Here is a 24,154-nt window from a genome sequence, read left to right as displayed (position 1 = left end):
AATTCCTTTTATCCCTATATCAGATCCTGGATATACTGACTGCAATCTTTTATACATATATAATATATAAATAATCCAATATCTAAATCAATGTCTTATTTATCCATAGGTCAAGGTGGGGAATTTTGTGCATGAAGTTCCTAATGAAAAAAACAACTATCCATTCCTCTACATTCTTTTGTTAATCCCGATAGTAATTGCGGGTAAGTAATTGCATACTTATCTCTAACCATGAATTTGTTACAGTGGCTGCATAGGATAGTCAATGAAAATAAAATAAATGAAAATAAACCAAGTCATTTGATACAGCTCAAAGCTCTGCCAGTCACCAAAACCATCAGCTAAACCCACTCAGAGTCATCAGAGAGCACTTTACCCATAATCATCTCACAGCTCAAGAAATTCCGCTTATACTGCATCTGACTAATGATCCATCCTATTCTTTTCTTTCCCTTGCTATATGCAAAACCTTTCCAAGGCCTCAGACTGAATTACCTAAATTCTTCAGTTCCATCAACAATAATGAACCCTATGGATTTTCCTTCCTAGGCAGAGGCCTCCAAATCTTGTCAAGATTTGCGATAGTGTGAGGTGACAAAAAGGAAGGCATTTGAGGAAGGAAAACCATAATCCCCAAATTTTGGAGGTTGCTTAAGCTTTCTACTACTAACTACAATCCTACTATTATTCTTAATTTTTTTTTGTAGCCTGCAGATACTTTTAATGTATTGATTTAAATATATTGAATGTCAGTTTAAACTTGCCCACTCTAAGCTATACCAGTTTTCAGATATTTTTGTCCTTTTAAAACAAATTATAAACATGTATGCATTAGGACAGATGGCATGTTAACACCTCTGTTAATTTAATGTTAGTTTTTTTAGTTGCCGTTTTTGTCACCCAGCGAAAGTCCAAACAATTAAATCAAAAATTGAGTGAACATCTGGAGCTCTTGGAATGTGAACTTCGCAAAGAAATACGGGAAGGTAAATTTGTATCAGCAGAATGCATGTGAATGAATTGACGTTTGGGTATAAAAGTCCCCAGAAATGGTCCATAGTTTTTGTGCAATTATTTTATCATTGTATCAAATACAGAAATCTAGGTTTGTACCGACACTACCACACTACATGACAGAGTTGTAAAGGAAAGCTCTTTTTTCTCAAAAATCCTTTAATATTCTTTATAAAACCCTTTGTAAAATTGTCTTGTAAGTTTCCTTTACTGTTGCAAAGCTTCAGTGCTCATTTTAGCTAATCTCCCCTTGTTCGTAGGAAACAAGAATTGTGTATACAAATAAACAAATATAAATAGACCTACAAGGTCTACTCTCATAGAAAGAGGTCAGTAATAGATTAATGTATGTACCATATTTTTGGAGTATAAGACGCACCTTTTTCTCTCAAAAAAGAGGCTGAAAATATGGGTGCGTCTTATACACTGAATTCAGCATTTTTTGCCTTCTGAAACCCCACCCCTTTTGCAAACATGGCCGTGCATAGCTTGAAGGAGGCTTTCAGAGAGCTCCTGGGGGCTGGAGAGGGCAGAAATGTGCAAAAAATAGGCCGGTTTTTGCTCAATGTTTGCCCCCCCCCCCAGCTCCCAGGAGCATTCTATAAGCTTCCTAAGGGCTATTCATGCCCCTTTTTTGCAAAACAACCAGGCCCGTTTTTGTGAAAAATGGGCCAGTTTTTGCTCATTTTTGCCACCCCCCGGAACACTCTACAGGCCTCCTAAGGGCTATTCATGCCATTTTTTAAAAAAAGAAAATGGGCCCGTTTTTGTGAAAAACAGACCATTTTGGGGAGGTTTGCATAGTGCAAAAACTTTTTTGTTTTAAATTTGCCTCTTCAAAACCTTGGTGCGTTTTATACTCTGGTGCATCTTATACTCCGAAAAATATAGTATACCTTGCTAAAATCACAAATAATGTACAAAGAAATTTGTTAGACTAGACCCGTGATGGCGAATCTATGGCATGCGTGCCACAGGTGGCATGTGGAGCCATTTGTCAGGGCACGCAAGGTGTTCCTGAATTTCCGGTTTGCCCATAGGGCTGTTTTTTTGCACTCCGGCGGCTTCAGGGAAGCTCCTGAAGCCTCCGGAAGGCCTCCGGAGGGGGCAGGGGGTTGTTTTCACTCTCCCCAGACTCCTATAAAGCCTCTGGAGCCTGGTGAGGGTGAAAAAAGCATGCCAAAAATGAGGGGAAGCACTGGTGGTTCCTATTTTTCTACTTGCATTTTTACATGCTTTCAAACTGCTAGGTTGGCAGAAACTGGGACAAGTAACGGGAGCTCACTCCATTACGTGGTGCTAGGGATTTGAACCACCAAACTGCCGACCTTTCTGATCATCAAGGTCAGCGTCTTAGACATGGAGCCACCACATCCCTATGTTAAGTTTAGCTATACCTAAAACACATGATTTCTCCAATTTAATATAGCAAATGCTATTCCTTAAATATCTCTTATTATGTTTTTGCATATTAAGAGACGAACTATTTGTATGCATTTATCTTAAATCTTCATGTGATTGTAGGCGCCTGTTCTGAAACATTATGCATAGTTGTCTTTATTGGAGTTTGGATTAAACTCTTCCACAGAGTATTATTGCTGATTTTACATAAAATAATCATTTGATATCCCTTGGTCATTTTTCTGTTGTATACAAAAATGTATTTTAAAAATCTGCATATTAAAAAAATAGTCAGTTTTGCACATTCCACAGAAATAAATAGATGTACACAAATGTATGCACAAACACACATACTGATATTTAATTCCTTTCTTTATTCCTTTCCAGAATCACAGTAAAAATTGTTATTAAGATATAACATTATAAAAATAAGCACTATAGCAGCCTTTTTTGTTTTATAGGATTTGTTGAACTACAAGTTGAAGAATTGGATATAGTTGATAGCTTTGGAACAATTCCATTTCTTGATTATAAACATTTTGTTCTTAGGACATTTTTTCCAGAGGTAAATGATTATTTGTCTAAAACAAACAAGTAATTGAAATACTGTATTTCAATGTATTAAATGTAATCTGCCTAACTCCATTACACCTCTAGATGATGTATGCATAATGCCATTTTTTTCAAAAATAAAATAGACCACAAAACACAAAAATAACATCTGGAGAAACAACCAACATTTTACAAATCAGATAATTGATAAGAATCTGCTTTGAATCATACCATTTTATAATGCCGAAGAATTTCAAATGTCAAAGTATTATCTTCCTTCAATATGGTGGAATATGGAGATAATAAAAATAGAAGTGAAGTTCAGGGTTCCTTCCCAACATATGCAAATCATTGGTATTTTTAAAAAGGACAAATATTGCAGTATTTTCTATGAGAGTTCTCCAAACTTTAAGACTTGTGGACTTCAACTCCCAGAATTCCCCAGCCAGTCTTAAAGTTGCTAAGTTCTTGTTTATTTCTTTATTTTTTTGAGTAGTGATAACTTTCCAGTTATAAAGGGCCAGTATATCCTGGTGGTGCACCCCACCCCACCCCGAACAATCAGTTTCCATTCTCTATGGATAATGATGTAGAGTGAATAAGAAGGGTTTCAGATGACAAATATTTCAGCTTTGAACCAGCATTAGTTTTATTTTTCTTTTCTTAAGAAATGATTTCTAAACATTTCTAGTTTTCAATATGTAGTCAATTTACAAGCCCATAGTTTCTAAGAATTTTCAGATCACTTTCTTTTGTAGTTTAGAGAAGGAACATTCAGAACACGTCATTACATCTCATCAAAATCAGCATCATCTTTATATTTATGCTGCAGATGTTTAGAAAATGTTTAATGATGTATTCACATTTTTTTTGTTTAGGCTATAGGTATTTCGTCTATGTTTATTGAAGATTCTAATGAACCTCTAGTAAGTATAACGACCTAAAAGAATTTTCATTCTTTTAAGTTTGATGTGCTTTTAAAAATATTTCTTAAGATTTAGATTTTTTTTACAGAATCTAGAAATATTGCATATCCAAGCTGGGACCGATATTGCAAGAACTCTGAAAAGTTTTACACAGAGGAATAATGTGTTCCTTTATCCACCTTCTTTGTATTTCATGTAACATCTATATCTGTAGCAGGATTTCTAAATATTAAAGTATGATTTTTGCAATTTTAAGGATTAAATATATACAACATTAAAAATAGGTGAAGAATAATGTAATTTATGTCTTTCATTTCTTTCAGAGCAAAGACCAGGGTCTCTATGCATTAATTTGTAACAAGAAATTTCTTGTTACTCTGATTCACATTCTTGAAAAACAGAAAACCTTTGATATAAAAGATAGGTATGCTATAAAATTTAAATTCTGCAAGTTGTATAAAACTGTGGACAAATTAATAGACACCAAATGGTCATTTTTTCATTAAAATAGTCAAAATATTTTTTGAAAGTGTCTTTCTACTTGTTCATTTCTTCACTTTTTGAAAAGTCAAAATAAGTTCTTCACATCTTGAATAGAATATGTCAACCTGGGCTATGATAAGCCATATAAATCTTACCAATCAATAATTTCACTTTAATCTAGCCTTTGCATTTGGCAGATTGTTTGAATATTTACCAACTGAAGTTGATGGGGAAGTAAGGAGTTTATATTATTTATAATAAAGCCATTTTTAATTCCAATTCAGGTGTGAAAAAAATTGTGCAGGTTAATTTTCTGTTGCATAATTTGTATAATTTGCATAATTTGAGCCATTAGTTTTATTGTCTGAACAATGCACAAGTGATTATTGATAAGCATTAGTTTTATGTTTCCTGTCCTTTTCTTCACCTGCAAAATGACTAACAGAGTTTACATTTAACTCTGTAAACAGTACAGAGTTGTTCATATTTCTAGCCTTGATTCGTGACCTTGCTAATAAATGCTCTGCCAGGCTACCTTTGGTGACCTTGCCAATAAATGAAGTACCGGGCTATCTTTGATTATCAATCCTATATTTTATATAGACCTGTTATATTTAGTAGTTGCAGAAATCATCTCATGTTTTTGTATGACACATGACAAGATGTGGGTGAGTTTGGATCAAGCTGGTGGTGTTATTATACGTTAATAATTCAGATTCCTAACATTCAGAATTATTGTAACCTGCTTTTTTCCCTCTTTTTAAACAGATGCTTGTTTGCATCTTTTTTGACAATTGCACTACAGACCAATCTAGTCTATTTAACTAATATTCTAGAAATTTTGACAAAAGATTTGATGGAGCAGTCTAGCAATATGCAACCTAAGCTGATGCTAAGGCGCACAGAATCAGTAGTAGAAAAGCTGCTTACAAACTGGATGTCAGTTTGCCTTTCTGGTTTCCTTCGGGCAAGTATTATATATTATATGTTTTTGCTATAAAACATCAGTGAGCAAGAGACTGATTTATTTGCATGCAGATTTTCCTATTCACATTTTCCACACTTGATCTCCTAGCAGTGTTGACTTGCTTTATTTTGATACTGTGGACTGCTGGCACAAGCTCTGCAGATAACCTCTTATTTTAATTAAATTAAATTTCATAAAGTTGGTGTTCTGAATGCATTAAATAAATTCAGATTGATACGCGAGGCAGAAGTAACCTATTACTTTAAACATTCCTGAATATTTCCTGCAGAAGCCATTTAGATATGGGCGGGGGGGGGGGGAGGAGTGCGATCTGATCAGCTGCATGTTAATTTAATTCATTACATATCATATTTGTTACAGCTTTTCAGGATTCATATGCCAAATATAGATACAAAGAAATAGCTTGGTTTCAAGGTTTTGTGTGAATTGAAAATGCATATTTTTCTAACAGATTTGAACTACAACTGGGGCAAACTTAGTACTTCCCCTTCCATTCTTTTTCAAACCACATTCATTAAACAATTGCAAAGGGATGCAACAAAAGACAATAATTGTGCTTCATTTTCTTTCATAGGAAACAGTTGGGGAACCATTCTTTTTATTTGTAACAACTTTAAATCAAAGGATTATCAAGGGTCCTGTGGATGTAATATCTTGCAAGGCCCTATACACACTAAATGAAGACTGGTTATTGTGGCAAGCACCTAAATTCAGCACAGTGGTATGTTACCTAATTAATTTATGACTGGAACCAGGAAGTTTGTATGAAAGAAGCATATATTCCAATAAATGTTTTGCATAATGTATTCTAAAAATCAAGATTCAGTGCCAAGAAAGGCTGACTCTTTAACTTAATTTAATTGACAGACGTTTAATATGCCTTAGTATCTATTCATCTAGTTATGGAAATTGACAAAAATTATTATATTATTTTTATATTTTTTTTATTGAAGATGAATTAGCCCCAGAAAATTGAAAACAGTTCTATTCAATAAAAATTCCTCTGAATATTTTTTTCATCTTTTAAATCCTGTCTTTGTGGTAATAAGTATCTCAACACAATCAACGCATGGCTGTGTATATAGGTCAGAGGTAGCATAAAGCTCAGTGCAATTATTTTATCATTCTGTTTCTGAAACTCTGCTTAGTGGTTTGCACCACCCACAAACCAGTCACTTCAACAGGAAGTAACTTTCAAAATATGTACATAATACCATTCCCTTCTTATCAAGGATGCAGGGTTGCATGTTATTCAGTGGTGGGATTCCAAATCTTTTCCTATCGGTTCTATGAGAGAGCGCTTTGCGTGCACACGCACACTTCGCGGGTATGCAGCACTCAAAGACTACACTCGGTGTCAGCACTGGTGAACTGAGCTGTTTTTTAGCTCAGCTGAGGCACAGCGATCCGCTCTGCCATGCGAATCAGCTGAGCTAAAAAACAAGGGAATATAGGACAGGGAACAATGGGGGCAGGAGGACGGGGCCAGCCATAGGTGGTTGCCGGTTCTCCGAACTAATAAAAATTACCACTACCGATACACCAGAACTGGTCCAAACTGGCTGAATACCACCTCTGATGTTATTCATGCACTAGATTATCCAAGTAGTCCTTGACATGCAACAGTTCATTTAGTGATCGCTCAAAGTTACTACAGCACTGAAAAAAGTGACTTTTATCTCTGTGAATGATAAGAGGGAAAGCATATATTGGAAATTAAAGAAGGAAAACTATTTATGTGTCCATGGTTTTTGTGGTGTTAGAAACAATTCCCTTCCAATATGCTCAAGGTGATATAAGTAGTTCAGAGCTGTGGGAGAATCCGAAAACTATTCTGATAGTTTGTTCCATCTCAGTTGTACCACCTGATGCTCATTTTTTTTCACATGGAAAAGATCAGCTACAGAGATGTTTGACAGGATAGTGTGGAACTAACCTCATTCTTTAGCCCCTGAAATATTCATTATCAAATACTATAGGTTTTCTGTGAAATTGCTTTTGTAAACCACTTATTTAGAAAAATAAGCACAAAGGAAAAGAAAGTGAGACAAGGGAAGAGCAGGTTTTATTTGTACAGTTTAAGGTCAAGTTTTAGTTTAGTCTGAAGATGATGGGAATTCTAAAAAGCCTGTGGATTACTTCCTATGTGTCTGCAAAAAGCCCTGGTGATTGTTTTTCCTTTAGCTGTAGATTTGAGAACATAATAAAGTAAAACTCAGCAAACTGTCATCTGTTACCTTGAATTACTGGAGTAATAATAAGTACTACCCTAAATAAATACTACAGGATATAAATACTAACCAAAAATACTACTCCGAAATCTTGGAGATGGTGGATTTTATGGAGTTTATCTGACAAAGACTGGATCGTATAGGAAAAATGAATTGCACAGAATGAATTATGGAAAGCAGAATGAAAACATTGGACAAGCAGTGGTAGGACATAAGAAGTAATAAAGAAAGAAAACAGGGAAAGATTGTGTGTGAAAGTTGTTCATTATGTAGGTATCTGAAGAAATAAGAATGTGCATTTGGAGGAAATATGGTAATATTTTAGAAATCAGTGAATGCCATCTTTCCTGTTAGATATTCCTAATAATTCTTATGTGTATTTTCTATCCAGTTTCAACTTTTAAGTCACTTTGAATGAATATTCACTTTTCCAGGTATTAAATGTTGCCTTTGAAAATATCCAAGAAAATGAGTCCAGTGGCACTACTCAGAATATCCAAGTTAAAATATTGGATTGTGACACCATTGGGCAGGCCAAAGAGAAGATCTTACAGGCCTTTCTGAACAAGAACGGATCCCTCTATGGTCTCCAGCTAAGTGAAATGGGCCTGAGTAAGATGCTAATAGTGCTTTACTTGTTATAAATTCAAAAATAGCTTTTTGTTTTTGTTGCTCCAAAACTATATTGTTTTTATTTTTTACTTTTAATAGTATGATTTTTATTTTTATAAACTAAACATTATTATTTTTCTATTTAACATATTAACTATAAGATTAACATGTTGAAATTATTTAGTATAATTTATTATCTGAATACATCTTGGATTTTTTTTATAAATACATTCGTGGCTTTTTGCTTAAAAAAAGCACAATAGAAATGCACCCCTGTTATGCCTTTGCTCTGCAAGCTGCACCACTCTCCGAAATCTTTCAGATTCAATTCAAGGTGCTGATTATCAGCTATAACAAGCATGTTGGAGAGAGGGAGGCTATATAAATTGAACAAACAAACAAAACCTTCCACAGCCTGGGCTTTATTTGTAGAACTGTCTTTCCCCATTTGTTTCCATCTGGGGCATGTTGTGAGTCCCATCAGTTACAGAATGTCATCTTATAGGACTCAGAAAGTGATCCTTCTCTATTGCAGCCATAGAGATTAGGCTGACCATGACCCGGCTGACTTGTCAGAAAGTTTTAAGGCTTGGATTTGATTCCAGGTATGGGGGCTGGGAGGTTAGTTGGAGTCCGTGAGGTGTTAGGATTTACTCAGTTATCCTGTTAGGATTTAATACATTGTTGGGTCTGAACTTTATTTTTTACTGTGTTTTTTATAAATTACTAGCCATTCAGGTTGTTACAGACAAATGGAAAGTAATAAAATCAAATAAAATTGATCCTATCATAAAAATTCTAAATTGCATCAATGAGCAAGTATGTAGCATTGGGCACAAATAGTGTGCTAGGATAATGCTACAATTAGTGAGCAATTTTTGTTGACCTAGAATATGTACTGGCAATATCCCTTTCAGCAGTGACAATAGCACACTTACATAGTCACTTCGAAGTTTTTCACAAAATTCCACTGTGATAAATAATTTGGGGGAAAGTGAAGAAACGACTAGGGAAGGAATGTGATACAATTGCAAGTGACAGCTTTTATGTGCACCGTATAAAATAAACAATACTATACAAAAAGCATAACATTTGCTTCACATAATATTCTGCTTTAATTTAACAGGGAAAGGCCACTCTTACCTTTTTAAAACTAAGTGCAGATTAACTATTTTATTTGTGTTGTCAGCTCTTGAATCAGGTTCCCAAACAAAAGAACTTCTTGATGTAGATGGTTCCTCCGTGATTTTGGAAAATAGAGTTACTAAACTGAACACCATAGGCCATTATGGGGTAAGAATAAACATCCAAATGTGTTGAACATTTCCCTTTGTTAGGGGAGTATTACGCAGATGTTAATTTATAACATGTATTTTCATTTTGTTAACATGCAGAGAACATGTAAAGTATGACAATTTGATACAGATTTCAAGAAAAGTAAGAAAGATGCTTTATTGTGTAATTTCAGATTTCAGACGGAGCAACAATTACAGTATTTAAGAAGAAACAAGATATATCAGCTGGTAAAACAAATAACACATTTATATAATATTTTGGATTTTTGAAAATTTGTGGTAATTCTTTGAATTATAATTATAACTGAATTGAATTCAATTCAGAAGTTCATATGAACTGAGAATATAGAACTAATTTTAGATATACAGTAATATAATAAGAACTAAAGAAGAAAAATTAAACATTCTGTTCTCAATATTGGGCAGCTGTATGATATGCTCATTTGCCCAGTCCAGGATTTTAATTCTCTCCAAATCGAACAATATGGAAGACAAATTGAATATTTCATGCCTTGCAAAAATCAACTCCTGGTAAACCCAATTTTGAAAAACTAATTGAAAACTAATTGAGTAAACATTTACTCCCTCCAGATGTTGGGATTACTATTTTCTTATATTTGTAAGCAAGCATCTATTTCCACTTAAATATTAATTGCACCAATTAATAGAAAGGACTTCCATGATTAAAGATCTTACCATCTACATTGGCAGTAATCTGAATAAGAATAAATTTAGCTAACCATGCATGTTTCAGTGCATTTTTCATGAGCATCAGCCTACTTTCTAGGTCATAGCTTGATCTTTATGTTTATCCTCCCCCCCCCCCTCTTCACCATGTTGACCAGATGGAGAATATTCTGAGGACTATTGCCATCTGGTAAGTCAGCTTAATACCTAGTAATTAGTCATTTGTTTAGCTCCTTAATCGCAGCATTTCCATGAACATCTGTGTAAACCTTTCTTATAGATATTACCAGATGCAGAAGCAGCCAAAGAAACCCAGAATGCAAACAATAAAGGAAAACAAAAATTTAAAGTCAAAGAAATGTATCTGACTAAACTTCTCTCTACTAAGGTGACTCCAAGGTTCTATTTCTAATCATAAAAGAATGATTTAATGCTATAATTATTCACTGTATATTCTATTACCTTACAAAATGTCTTGCTTGCATTTGAAGGCTAAAAAGCACTGGGAAAAAGAATATATGACAAACCTTTTTATTTCATATCTAAAGCAACAGCATTTTGGAAATGCTTTATATATAATTGAATACTGGCATCATTAAGTATATATAATTATGCACTAAATCATAGTTGTGCACATCCATATATATATATAAGAAGACTCCCCCTTTGACTTACATAAATTGAGACTCAATTACACATAGAGCAGCTCTAAGAAGGGTTGCATTCATGACACTTCATCAAATGATTGTGAGGATAAAGTGTGGAGATTGAGGAAAATCACATACACTATATTGCCAAAAGTATTCGCTCACCCATCCACATAATCAGAATCATTTGTTAGCGAATACTTTTGGCAATATAGTGTATATTGTGTCAATCTTCCTAGATGAAAACACACACACACACACACACACACATTGAGTAATGAAATACTTTTTTGTTTTGCCACAGGTTGCTATCCACTCAACTGTTGAAAAGCTCTTTAGAAGCATTTGGAATTTGCCCAACAATAAAGTCCCAGTTGCTATTAAATATTTTTTTGATTTTCTGGATGCTCAGGCTGAAAATAAAAAAATTACAGATCCTGATGTGGTTCATATATGGAAAACCAACAGGTAATTTATGTGCTCACTGTAACTTGGCAACATATAGCAAATTCTTGCTTTTTGGCAGAAAAAGTTGTTTATAGTTCTGGGGGATTATTTAATTTGATTCTGTGATTCCTTAGAAAGTGAACAAGCCTATTAGCTCAGCCACATTCCTCTTCTGTGATTAAAGCTGCTCATGAGGTAACTTGTGGTTGGATGTGTGCATTGGTGTTGGCCTTCTTGAATAAAGGGTATCTCCCTTGGGCCTTGAAGGAAGCTGTTGTGTGTCCTATACTCAAGAAATCATTATGGGGTCCAAAAGTCTGGGCAATTATGCCCTTTTAGGGAAGATGATGGAGAAGGTGGTTGAAGTTCAACTTCAGAGGATCCTGGGAAAACAGTTATTTTGAATACATTTCAGTCAGTTTTCAGGGCACATTTGGTACATAGGTAACATTGTTGCATTTGTTGATGACCAGTGATGAAGCCAATACTGAGGTGGTATATTGATACTGGTGGTTTTTTAAAATTTATCATGCACTTTCGATACCATTGACTATGGTATCCTTTCAGATTCACTCTGAGCATGGGGTGGAAAGCATATTTTACAATTTCCTCTTTTCTCTGCAACTAGTATCAACTGATGTTAATTGGGCAGGACTCGTTAGGTACTACAGGCTCTCTTCCATTCTATAATACATGAAATTGTCATGTTTAACATATACATAAAATTGCTGGGTAAGTTCAACTGTCAGTTTGAGGTCAGGTGTTATCAATCTAATGGTGATAACCAGTTATATATTGACTCTGGATTGGTAAAGTGACACCATTAAAGTCCTAGCCTAATGCCTCCAGCTATATGGATATGGATGGAGTAAACTGATTCAGTCTCAGTCTTGAGAAAACCAAGTGGCTGTTTACTCAAGCCCCTCCCCCACATCAGTGGGATGTACTTCCTCATTTGAGATGGTGTGAAATCTGGGGTTCCTCCTGGACTCTCAGTTCCTGCTTGAAGAGCGTCTAATGCACCAGTTTCCTGAACTATGAGGCCCCTCTGATCGTCACTCCCTAACCAGTCATTTCACAATTAGATTATTATAACATGCTCTGGATTGGACCACCTTTAAAAACCATTCAGAAGCCACAGCTGTTTCAAGAATGCAGCAGCGTAAGAAAGTACTTGGCCTGGCTAAAGTTGGCTTTCTGATAGGCTGCTTATCTCCAATTGTTTCTGCCCATCCAGTGTGAACAAGCAAGATGGGTGTGCTTTGAGCCCCAAAGATTAAACAGTGCCATCTTGTGGGGCTGAGAAAGCAGGCTATTTTGTTCCTGTGGAAACTTTTAAAAATCTACGAAACTTCTAAAAACATGGTTGTTCCTCAAAGCCTTTCTTTATGTTAATTGCAGGGGTGGTATTCAACATATTCTGACCAGTTCTGGAGAAGTGGTAGCGGAAATTTTTAGTAGTTTAGAGAACCGGTAAATACCACCTGTCTGGCCCAGTGGTGGGATTCAAATAATTTAACAACTGGTTCTCTGCCCTAATGACCAGCAGGGTAGGTGGGGCTTGGTGGTCATGTGACTCGGTGGGAATGGCCAACTCAACATCACTCACATTGATGGGCGCTTCGCCTTAGCTGTTACAATGTAATAAGGGTTAACCAGAGAGGCAGTTTCTGTAAGCAGGGTGATAAAGATGAGGCTAGAAACAACACCAGAATGTTTCCTTCCTGCCCTCCTTACAGGATTAGCCCTGTAAAGTGGAAAAAACAAAATGACATTTCTTCCAATAACCAGTTCTCCAAACTGCTTAGAAAGTTACCAACCCATTCTCCCGAATAGGTGCGAACTGGCTGAATCCCACCACTGGTCTGCCCCTCTGCTGCCTTCTGAGTCCTAGCTGATAAGGAGGAAATGGGGATTTTAAAATAACCTTCCCCTGGAGTGGGGAGGGAATAGAGCCGAGGTGGCGCAGTGGTTAAATGCAGCACTGCAGGCTACTTCAGCTGACTGCAGTTCGGCTGTTCAAATCTCACCGGCTCAGGGTTGACTCAGCCTTCCATCCTTCCGAGGTGGGTAAAATAATATGCTGACTCTGTAAACCGCTTAGGGAGGGCTGAAAGCCCTATGAAGCGGTATATAAGTCTAACTGCTATTGCTATTTTACAGTATCCTTTTCCTGCCATGCCCACCAAGCCACACAACGCCTACCAAGCTATGCCCACAGAACCTGTAGTAAAAAATTTTGAATGCCACCACTGGTTTATTGTGTTTGCTGAATAGCTGGCTGTATTGTTCTCCAGTCAGCCAGGGTCCCTTTTATTTGTATCTCTAATATTACTCTTTTTAAAATGTGCAAGACATTCAGAATCGCAAAGAAATTGTATGGACTGAATATATACATATATGCATGCATGCATACACACGTAACAATTTCAAAAAGTATTAGCACTGCAGGGCATGTTGAAAATGTGTTCATCAATTGACAATAAAAAAAATTATATTACTTTTGGTTAGTCTTTTTTATAGTAAATATTTGCTGATTTTTCCATGAAGGATTTGTATTTAATTATTTCAATATAACTTTTTTAAATATCTTTTTTGTCTAGTCTGCCTCTTCGATTCTGGGTGAATATTCTGAAGAATCCTCAATTTGTCTTTGATATTAAAAAGACTCCACATATAGATGGCTGCCTGTCAGTCATTGCACAAGCATTTATGGATGCATTTTCTCTGTCAGAGCAACATTTGGGAAAGGTAGTGTCTTGTTTTTCATGCATACCAAGAGCCTCTTTTTTAAGTTTCCCAGGAAGGAGGGAGCATATTCAGAAAGGGAGGTGGTGAGACAAGAGGCAGCCCAGTCTGGAATTGGATGGGAGACAGAGGAAGAGAGTTAGGAGTCACTCCCTAGCATCTTGTTAGTATAATAGTAGTAAGGCTTCAGTCTAGCAAAATTCTGTCCATTGTTTGTAAGCAAATAAACAACTGAATTCTGGCTGAATTAATATTTGTCATTCTTTGGCTTAGCCTGACAGAGGAATTCTTGGTGCTCTTTGAGTTTGGTTGTTTGCTTGCAGACATTTCATTGCCCAACTAGGTAGCATCATGAGTACTAATTAGTGTGAATTTTGCAAGCAAACAACCAAGCTCAGAGAGAACCCAGGATTAAAAAGTAAGTCCTGTTAGTTTGTCTAGGACTAACTTTCAGATAAGTAAATTAACAGGATTATAGTCTTCCAAGAACTGCACTATTCCTATTGAAAATGGTCATTTCATCTTTAAATGTGACTCACTGAAAAAATATTTCCTGATCCATGTCCACATTCTTTTGGGAACATAGCTTCATATCTTCTATGTCCATAGTGTTCTAGAATAGCTTCATAACATGCACAGAGGAATGTATTAGCTTCACAAACTAGCTTCTTGGATATGATGTCTGCTAGATTAGGATCACTCGGGATGTTATCTAGCCAGTTTGGGTGAACAAATTATTATTTTTTCCCAATTACCAGAAAACTGTGATAATTTTGCACGAATTGCTCTAAAATCTTGCGATTATAAGTTAGAGAAAGGGCTACATTTAGCAAAGTTGGCTTTTATAAGAGAAGACTCATAGGCAGGCAGGTGCCCAGAGGACAAATGGGGGTGGGGGTGGTGTTTGCGGTCAGAAATTGGGATCAAATGCAAAAGCCTTTTTCTTCTAGAGCTGATCAACTGCCCTATCTTTCCTTTGTGTCCTGAAAAGGACCCCATGCTGGCTTTCTGAGCTCCCAGTTCTTTTATCTCTGTTCCTAGGAAAGTTTTGATGCATCTGTCAACAACCAGGCATGTATTTGCCTGTTCTGGCTGGAAGGCTACATTCCTTTGACGCTGGTGGCCCTGATGTCCCATAAGACACTTTTCCTAAAATGTTGTACTCAAGAAATTTCAGAGAATGGTTGTAAACCTGCAAATAGTCTGTTATGTCCACCAAGATTGCCTGACATGACCATAATGCATTGTTCCCTAATTTTAACAACACGGGGGTTCACTAACAAATGAGGCATCTTGCTAACTTTTATGGTATGTTTTTTCTTCTTCCTCCTCAAAGGAAGCACCAACAAATAAACTTCTGTATGCTAAGGATATACCACTCTATAAAGAGGAAGTTAAAGCTTTCTATAAAGCAATAAAGGATTTGCCTCCACTGCCCAGAGCAGAGTTGGAAGAATTTTTAATTCTGGAATCACAGGTATCGGTCAATTATTTCTGCTGTAGTTGGAATTTAAACGTATATTGAAAATGGAGCTGTGTCTTACTGTATTTAAAGGACAGTTCCCATTAATGGATTTATTCAGACACATATCAAAGGTTCCAGCAATATTTTCCATTGTCTTTTTATATTTACTTGTAATCATTATTTACAATTTTATGTGCTATGGATAATAATAATGGTATTATTATTATTAATAATAATAATAGTAATAGTAACATCTATTAATCGAAGTAAAGAACAAAAATCTATTGACGGTCCAACAGATGAAACAAGAATACAGAAAAGATGTGATAAAATCAAGAATGGAGAGTTGGCAGAACAAAGCACTGCATGGCCAATTTCTGGAAAAAATAAAAGATAAAGTGAACAGTGAACAAACTTGGTTATGGTTAACAGCAGGTACATTAAAGAAAGAAACAGAGTCACTAATCCTGGCTGTGCAAGAACAAGCTATCCGCACAAATGCCATTAAGGCCAAAATCGAAAAAATCCTCTGATGATGCCAAATGCAGACTTTGCAAAGAAGCTGATGAAACTGTTGATCACATACTCAGCTGCTGTAAAAAAATCGCGCAGACTGATTATAAATTGCGGCACAATTCAGTAGCACAAATGATCCATTGGAATTTCTGCAAAAATTATTATATTAAAATAGCAACAAACTGGTGGGAACATCAGCCTGAAAAAGTCACCAAAAATCAGATGGTCAAGATCTTGTGGGATTTCCATATACAAACGGATAAAATACTGGCGCATAATACACCAGACATCACACTGGTTGAGAAAAATAAGGTCACAATCATAGACATCGCAATACCAGGTGATAGCAAGGTCGCCGACATGAAAAAACATGAAAAAATCGAAAATACCAGGATTTAAAAATCGAAATTCAACGACTATGGCACAAACCAGCAGTGGTAATTCCAGTGGTAATTGGCACACCGGGTGCTATTCCAAAAGCACTGGAATTACAGTTAAAACAGTTAAAAATTGACAAAATCACCATCAGTCAAATGCAAAAAGCCGCACTGCTTGGATCTGCACGCATATTACGAAAATACGTTATGATGTCCTAGGCCCCTGGATGGGGCCCAACTAGTAACCAATGCCAAATCCGGCAAAACAACTGGCCACTGTGATACAATTGTATAATAATAATAATAGAAAAATCGAAATTCAACGATTATGGCACAAACCAGCAGTGGTAATTCCAGTGGTAATTGGCACACTGGGTGCTATTCCAAAAGCCGGCGAAACAACTGGCCGCTGTGATACAATTGTATAATAATAGTATCTTTAAATATAAACAGTTTCTCAAACTTTTTTTTTCTAGAAACACGAAAATGAGTTTAATGAGGCTGAGGCTTTGAATAAAATTTACCAATACATAGCAAGATACTTTGATAAGGTAAGAGTCTTAATCATCTAGCATGGCTAGTTGTGGGCTACTGAATGGCATAGCCATAGAATGGCTCAGATACATTCTAATTAGGGAAGAGAGTGGTTACTGTATTAGCAATGCACATATGTAGGCAATTTTCAACTCTACAATTCCTGTGTGCACTGGCAGTTAGGACAGGGGAGGAGGGGAGGAACTGGACAGAAAGTAACTGAAAGTGAATAAACTGTCCCTTAAGGATTAATAACTCATATAGATTAATGACCCTGAAGCAATAGGTTGTGATCCTTTTTATGACTGAGTTCCTGTGCTCTATTTCTATATATCTACATATATTCTTGTTCTGTTCTGTTCTGTTCTATTCTATTCTACTCTACCTCTACCTCTACCCTACTCTATTTTCTATTCTACTCCAGGCACCTTGCATTTTATTCTTAAGGCCAGTGCTTGACAGAGTCAAGGCATGTGAGGTAGATTAACTACTAGACTAACTTAATCTAGTTAGTTTCCAAATGAGCTGAATATCACATTTTTTTCATGATCTCAAAAGCATGTTATATCTGGCTGGCAGGTAATGAAAATGTTTTAGCACTCAATATGGCAGTATTTATAATTGAATAGTTGATTCCGCTTAAGATCTATTGCTTTTCGAGTTGTATTTACAGAAACACTTGTGACTTTAATTGAGGTTGCTAGTGCCAACAGAAGTGTTCATCTTGTGATTAATAATAACTTGCCAAAGAAGATGCAAAAATAGCCTGGCTTTAGAAGGAATGGTTACTTAAGCAGAGCTTACTTTTTAACATTGGGGGGAAATGTTATTTTTAAATAAACAAAATAAGCATACATCCCTTTGTTCTCATAGATACTGAATAAATTAGAGACAGAACGAGGATTGGAAGAAGCTCAACAGCAACTCTTAAATATAAAAAGTTTAATGGATGAAAAGAAAAAATGCAAATGGGCTTAGGAATTTAATTTTATAATTGCTGCTGTTATGGAACCAAATTCAAAATATTGGCCAATTAATTCTGTCCACACAATCAACAACGGATGCCCTCAGATTGGAACAGACATTTTCAGATGTGTCAACAAAGTGGAACCTGGACTGTGATGTATATCTGACTGCTGCTGGCATCTGAAGCAATCTCTCTATGCAGATCTTCCCTCCTATACAGATACAATCAAGTTTTTTTTTGCATTAAAAACAACCTTAAATACAGGTCTTATATAAACAAACTGGTTGAGTTTAGTTCACAAATTTATTTAATTTCTATGCTGTCACTGAGCAGCAATTTATGTGCCTTAAAAGACATCTCAGTTGGTTTCTGATAAGCACAAATGTATTTTCTTGTTATTCATAGTCTGAGCATCAAAATTAGAGAACTTTCAACTGCTACATGGTTTTATAACGAAGTGCAGATTTTTAACTTCCTCCAATTAGTTGCACATTGTGGCAAAACTAAAAGTGATGTGGGACTGAAATGGACGGGAAGATTTCCACCCAGCACATTGATACAGCAATGCAATTCACCTCTTGATAACATCAGTTTCATATCCAGCTCTATCACTGAAAATGTCATGGACGTATCCATGTAAGTTTCTTGACATGATAATGAAAGGGGTTTGCAAAGACAGTTTCCTTATCTTCCGAACACAAATCTACACTTCAAAATTCTTCCATCACTGTATCTGCAATTTTTAAAAATGTAGCTGGCAGCCTTTCCCATCTGTATTTTCATTAGTATATTGTACTGTAGCATTGTAAATATAAGGGCAAAAATGAAATTTACAAAGAGGGTTTTTTAATAACTGAAGATTCATAAATGTATCATAATTTTATTATTGACTATAAAGTAAATATGAATGAGGGCATCAAGTAGATGTAGGCTCTTCCACTCAGCGTCTATGCCTTCCCTGAAATTGGAATATCAATTTTCTCAGCTATATTTTATAGGGCCCTGCAGTGTCTGCATTTGAAGGAAAAAGCATATTATCTGCAACTCCTTCAGGAAGTTGTATCTTTTCCTGGGATTGGGGTGGTGCACCAAAGTTATACCAGAATCCAAGGAATAGATAGGTTTGGTGTAAGGAGTGCTATATACACACTCTAAACCATGGGTGCCAAACACGCAACATCACATCATCATGTGACGTATTATGACTCCCCCCCCCTTCGCTAAACCAGAGGTGGGCATGGCCAGTGCGTGACACATCCATCCTGTGGGCTCAGAGTTTGACACCCCTGCTCTAGAGTCTCTCCTTGCCTTCAAATATAAATGCTCTAATATTGAGATTTCCTTGGTTGCCTATCACATCCTGTTCAGAGTAATTTTTACAGGCAACACATCAGCAGATGTTTGCATTTGCTGTATCAATTTTTTAAATTTTAAATAGAAAAACTTAAAAGTGCCTCAAATAGCAGGTTTTGGTCCGATTACTTCTTGCTAGGAAAATTCTAATGACATTGGCAAGATTAACTAGCCATTATAGGCTGAGGATTCTCTATGGCGAAGGTGCAGAACTTTGGCAACTTTTAGACTTGTGGATTCCAACTCCCCAAATTCCCAAGCCAGTATGGTTAGCTTGCTCTGCAATATACAAATAGATGTGTTCTAATACAGGGATCCCCAACTCCCGGGCTGCAGACTAGTACTAGTCCTCAGCCCGTTGGAAACTGGGCAGCGCAAACAGTAGGCGAGCACATGAAGCTTTATTTGCGCATGTACGGAATTAAGTTGCGTGCTTGAAACCATCCCAGGCTGCCATTGCCAGTCTGTGAAACCAAAAAGGTTGAGACCACTGTTCCAATAGATAGGAAAATGGAGGAAAAAGCTATTTTTACATTGTTTCTTCTAAGGTGTAGACAGATAGAGAAGAGACCTGTAATATTTTTCACTAAATACATTTATGTAAAAATAAAAAACAAAGCATTAAGCCGATATTGTTTTTTCCTTTTTTCAGAAAATGTTTTACATCATATGGAAAGTAGATTTTAGAAAATTAAAAGAATATTATGCATAATGTGATGTATTTACCAACAGGTGCTGAACATTTCTCCCCAAAATAATTACCTATTAATTATTGGATGAGTAATATAGAAATGAGCGAAGCATACAACTGAATGTTACGTAGCATGGATGTCTCTGAAGGTTAGACCAGAGCTTTCCAAACTAAATCTGTTCAGAAATTATACAATGAATTTGTATGTTCCCATCCCACACACAATTAAAATGATTACATTGGGATCAGAGTTGGGCAAGAAATAAGTATAACATTTTAAAAAGTTAACATTTAGTTTTGATATCAAATAAAACCATAATAAAACTATACAAGAGGGTTTCTTTGAAAATAAGCAATCCCTCCCTCCCCACACTTACAGCTGTATTTTTAACGGGAAAGGGAAGGACTTGCTGACTTTACTTCCTGAATTCAGTTTCATTTTGAAGAGAATTACTCTTATTCAGCAGTCAGGAAGGAAAGGGGGTGATGGTGGTTCTAAACCAGCTTGAATTAAACACTTGCACAACACTGACAGATGTAAGTCGCTTTCAGAATATCTGCCAGTTATTGTGCCCAGGCACGAGGGCTGCTCTTTTGAAGGGCAAAATGGTGATGATGGTGCTTGTGAAACAAAATAGATATATGAAAAAGAACACTCGGGCTTCTTATTTGTCAGGCATCACAGAGTTGCTTTGCTTTCAGTAAACTATTAAGCCTACTCAAAAAAGGTATGGGATTCCAAGTGGGATTTCCAAAAAATGATCCCTCTGCCCCATCTTTGTTCCTTTTTCTCATCCTAATTTGTGATTTCTTTTCAGTTGTTTTCCTATTTTTTTTTCTCCCCAACAGCTACTCTTTCCTGAATTGTCATGCTGTTTTTTTTAATATTCCATTTCCACTGGCAAATGTGTGTATGTGTGTGTGTGTATGTATGTATGTATGTATGTGTGTATATATATATATATACTTAAAGTCACAACCCCTGGTATGCCCAAGTGTGGGAGGAAGGTCACACTTCCACTCTCTGTCATTAGGCTCGTCACAAGAGTCCATCCAGACAGAAACCCAATATTTTTACTGTTGCCTTTGTTATATTTGTGTTTTTTATTTGTGCACAAATAAAATATATATATACATACATACATACATACATACATACATACATACATACATACATACATACATACACATACATACATTTATGTTAATCTGCGTGAAAGTGGTTTGTGCATGCAGAAAGGATCAGTATTGTAAGTGGAGCACTTTATTTCATTTTGATCAGTAGTTATTAATGTGGGAAGCAGGGATTGTATTCATTTATGGGGAAAATCATTTCCAATAAATATGTACATATGGAGGCATAGGGTGCGGGTGGGGAATGTCTAGGGCTGGTTTTAGCTGGATTTTGTACACAGGATTTTAAAAAGTTCTTTGAAAATTGCAGTGTATTTATTGTGTATTGCATTATTGAGAAGAACTACTGAAATAAAATATTTCTGACAATCTCTGAAAACAAATTTTAGCATTCCTACCGTAAATGTATAAAACAATTTAAATTTATTTTAAAATTTATAGATGCATATAATTCCAATCTATTAAAGTAACTGTTTACAAGTATAAATGGAGTTGGAAAATATATTGTATGAACATGTAAAATGTTTCATTTCACATATATAAATTGTGATGTTTGTTTTTGTTTGATTTGAAACTTTAGTATATGTTCTAGTTTTTCAAGAAAATCAATGTGAAAACAAGTATAGCATTTTTAAATGGGCAGATAGTTTAGAAATGTGTTGTTTTTTTTAACAGAAATCAATTTTATTCCAGAATTATAATTTTCAAAACTGGAAAAAAATAAACTTCAAAACTTTAATCAATCAACCAGAATGGTATTTGTGTATTTATTTGTGTGTTCTCTCTAGTGAGAACACAAAGTGGCTAACAATTGTTTTGAAAAATATCAGAAGTTAACACATTAAATTTGCATTAAAATTGCTTAAAATGAAGATTTACAGTTCTTAAGTTTGAAGAGAATGGAAGATAACTAAATTCTGAAGGAAATGTTGGACAAACAAGAAAAGTCCTCTTCCATATGTGACATGATCCAGAAAGCAAAAAAAAAAAAAAAAAAAGCCTTTTTAGCAACTTAGCACCCCCCAAAGTTTGGAAAAAATGACCCATCAGAAAGTCAGACCCTAGGCTACTTAGGCCATAAAAATTAATATTACTACTATCAATTCCACATGGTACATCACAAATTTTTGGTTTCTGTATCATAAATTATCTATGTGTCAAATTGTGCAATTACTTCATCCATTCATCTTTTCAAGCATAATCCTAAAATGTTGGGATCAAGGTGCTGACCAAAGGTAGATAGCTCGTGAATGGACACTCAGTATAATTGGGTAAATTCAGCCTTCACGTAGGAATCTAGTAATATTCTTTGGGGGGAGATTGTAAACCTATACAAATACTCTGAATCCAGTTTTATATTTCCAGTAGCATGAGCATGACTGAATATGTGTTCAGCTTAATGTCCATCTTTACGCCTATTACATTTATTTATTTATTTATTTATTTAGCATATGACATACTATGTCCGTGAACTCTACAAATGCTAGACACAATGTAGTCCTGACAGCCTAAATTTCTAGTTCATTCTCTTTGGCGCTTGCATGCCTGTCCTTGCTGCATACTAGGGGGACAAACTAGCTTACAGTAATTGACTAGCAGTGCTCAGGTTGCTGGCTCTTCTGGGATCCTCTGCGGTTTTCACCTTGCTTTGCCTCATGTTGCATTGCCTAGAGTCTGACCAGCTCCAACACCAGCTTCCATTCTCTGCATATGAGGACCTAGCTAGGTTTTTCCCACTGAAGTGGTATCCATTTATCCACTCATAATATTGCATGCTTTCGAAGTGCCAAGTGGCAGGAGCCAGGGAGTGAGCGGTGGGAGAGCTGGGCTCGAATCACCGGAATGCAGGCTATTTGGTCAACAATTCTAACATCATTAAGGCACATCCCCATGCCTATTACTGAACTTAAGCAATATTCAATGGTACTTACTGCTTCCTTGGAGTTCCAGTGGCATTGGTATTGTTGATGGCACCTCATTTGAGACTTCCAGAATTCCAGCACTTATATGTAGATACTGAACTGTACACATGATAAGACAAAACTCTACGAGATTCCGTGTCAACCAGTGATCTCTTAAAATTACTTTCTGGAATCAGTCCAATTGTTGGAGCCAAAATAGTGCCTCAGGGCCAATCCTGCCAAGTGGTCCATAGATTATTGTGAAAGGTGACATCAAAAGCTGCTAGGAAGTGCAAAGGGCTAATGTGGTTCTTGAGACAGAACAGCGTGCTTAGAAACAATATATACCATATATATATATATATCCTATCACTTTTCAATTAACAATGGTTCAAAATTACAATAGCTTCTGAAAAAGTTACTTGTGATCTATCCTCAAAATTACGAGTGTCACACTAATCTCTATCACAATTTGGATGCTGGGAACCAGCTTGCATGTACGATGGTTACAGTGAGTTGCTGTCATGTAATGGAAATTTGCAATTTTTCCGCTTCCAACAAGCAAAGTCAATTGGGAAGTAGACTTTGCTTAATGATCACATGGTTTACCACAGTAAAAATGATTGTTAAATTGTTTCTAGTCACATGATTTTATTTGAAATCACACCAATTTATAATAGAAACTTTGGTCCCAATCGTGGTCTAAATCAAGGACTACCTGTAGTGTAAACTATCTAGACCAATTTTTATTCCATAGCTGAGCTAGGGCTTCAACAGATGAGTGCATTCAGGACCATCTCCAAAATATCAGGTGACTGGATTATTTTAATTAGTCTTCTTTTCCTGCTAATTTAAATCTACAGAATGATCTATTCGTAACCACTCTATAGGTCTCCCTGCTTTCACATCACTAGTTCCATACAAACAGAATGATTAATTCTGTATGTACTGCAATGAATTCATTGGGCTAAATGCCAATTAGAACTTGTCTAAATCATAGTGCAGACTACAAAATCTTCAGTTATTTTAGGAATCGTTTTTTTTTTTAAAAGTCAACATGTGGTGGGACTTGCTTTTTGCAGTGTATGAGGCCACCTGGAGCTCTGTCCCTTTGGATTATCATCCCTTCAGAAATTAGACTGGCCCCTACTTTGACACGTTTTCATAAGGCCCTGAAGACTTGGT

At 36.0% G+C, this 24,154-nt stretch overlaps 1 protein-coding gene across 1 annotated transcript in view; it reads left to right on the top strand.

Annotated features, from left to right (window-relative positions):
• PLXNC1 (plexin C1) overlaps window positions 1-19,283 on the top strand; it is a 69,045-nt gene extending 49,762 nt beyond the window's left edge. Inside the window, exons 15-31 of the mRNA XM_087723350.1 lie at window positions 110-203; window positions 876-986; window positions 2,877-2,980; window positions 3,846-3,893; window positions 4,217-4,317; window positions 5,145-5,343; window positions 5,939-6,085; window positions 8,030-8,207; window positions 9,397-9,500; window positions 9,676-9,730; window positions 10,348-10,379; window positions 10,470-10,577; window positions 11,141-11,304; window positions 13,887-14,034; window positions 15,368-15,508; window positions 16,866-16,940; window positions 17,797-19,283. Coding sequence (XP_087579476.1) covers window positions 110-203; window positions 876-986; window positions 2,877-2,980; window positions 3,846-3,893; window positions 4,217-4,317; window positions 5,145-5,343; window positions 5,939-6,085; window positions 8,030-8,207; window positions 9,397-9,500; window positions 9,676-9,730; window positions 10,348-10,379; window positions 10,470-10,577; window positions 11,141-11,304; window positions 13,887-14,034; window positions 15,368-15,508; window positions 16,866-16,940; window positions 17,797-17,901 — 1,914 coding nt within the window. The 3' untranslated portion in view covers window positions 17,902-19,283. The remainder of the gene's footprint in view (window positions 1-109; window positions 204-875; window positions 987-2,876; window positions 2,981-3,845; window positions 3,894-4,216; window positions 4,318-5,144; window positions 5,344-5,938; window positions 6,086-8,029; window positions 8,208-9,396; window positions 9,501-9,675; window positions 9,731-10,347; window positions 10,380-10,469; window positions 10,578-11,140; window positions 11,305-13,886; window positions 14,035-15,367; window positions 15,509-16,865; window positions 16,941-17,796) is intronic.
• The last annotated feature ends 4,871 nt before the right edge of the window (window positions 19,284-24,154 follow it).

This window comes from Thamnophis sirtalis, unplaced genomic scaffold (assembly GCF_051295495.1).
Source record: "Thamnophis sirtalis isolate CommonGarterSnake01/CBP01778 unplaced genomic scaffold, rThaSir2_p1.2 scaffold_9, whole genome shotgun sequence".
Taxonomy (NCBI): Eukaryota; Metazoa; Chordata; class Lepidosauria; order Squamata; family Natricidae; genus Thamnophis; species Thamnophis sirtalis.
The sequence above is the reverse complement of the archived record's forward strand: the minus strand, read 5'-3'. Positions and strand labels throughout refer to the sequence as shown.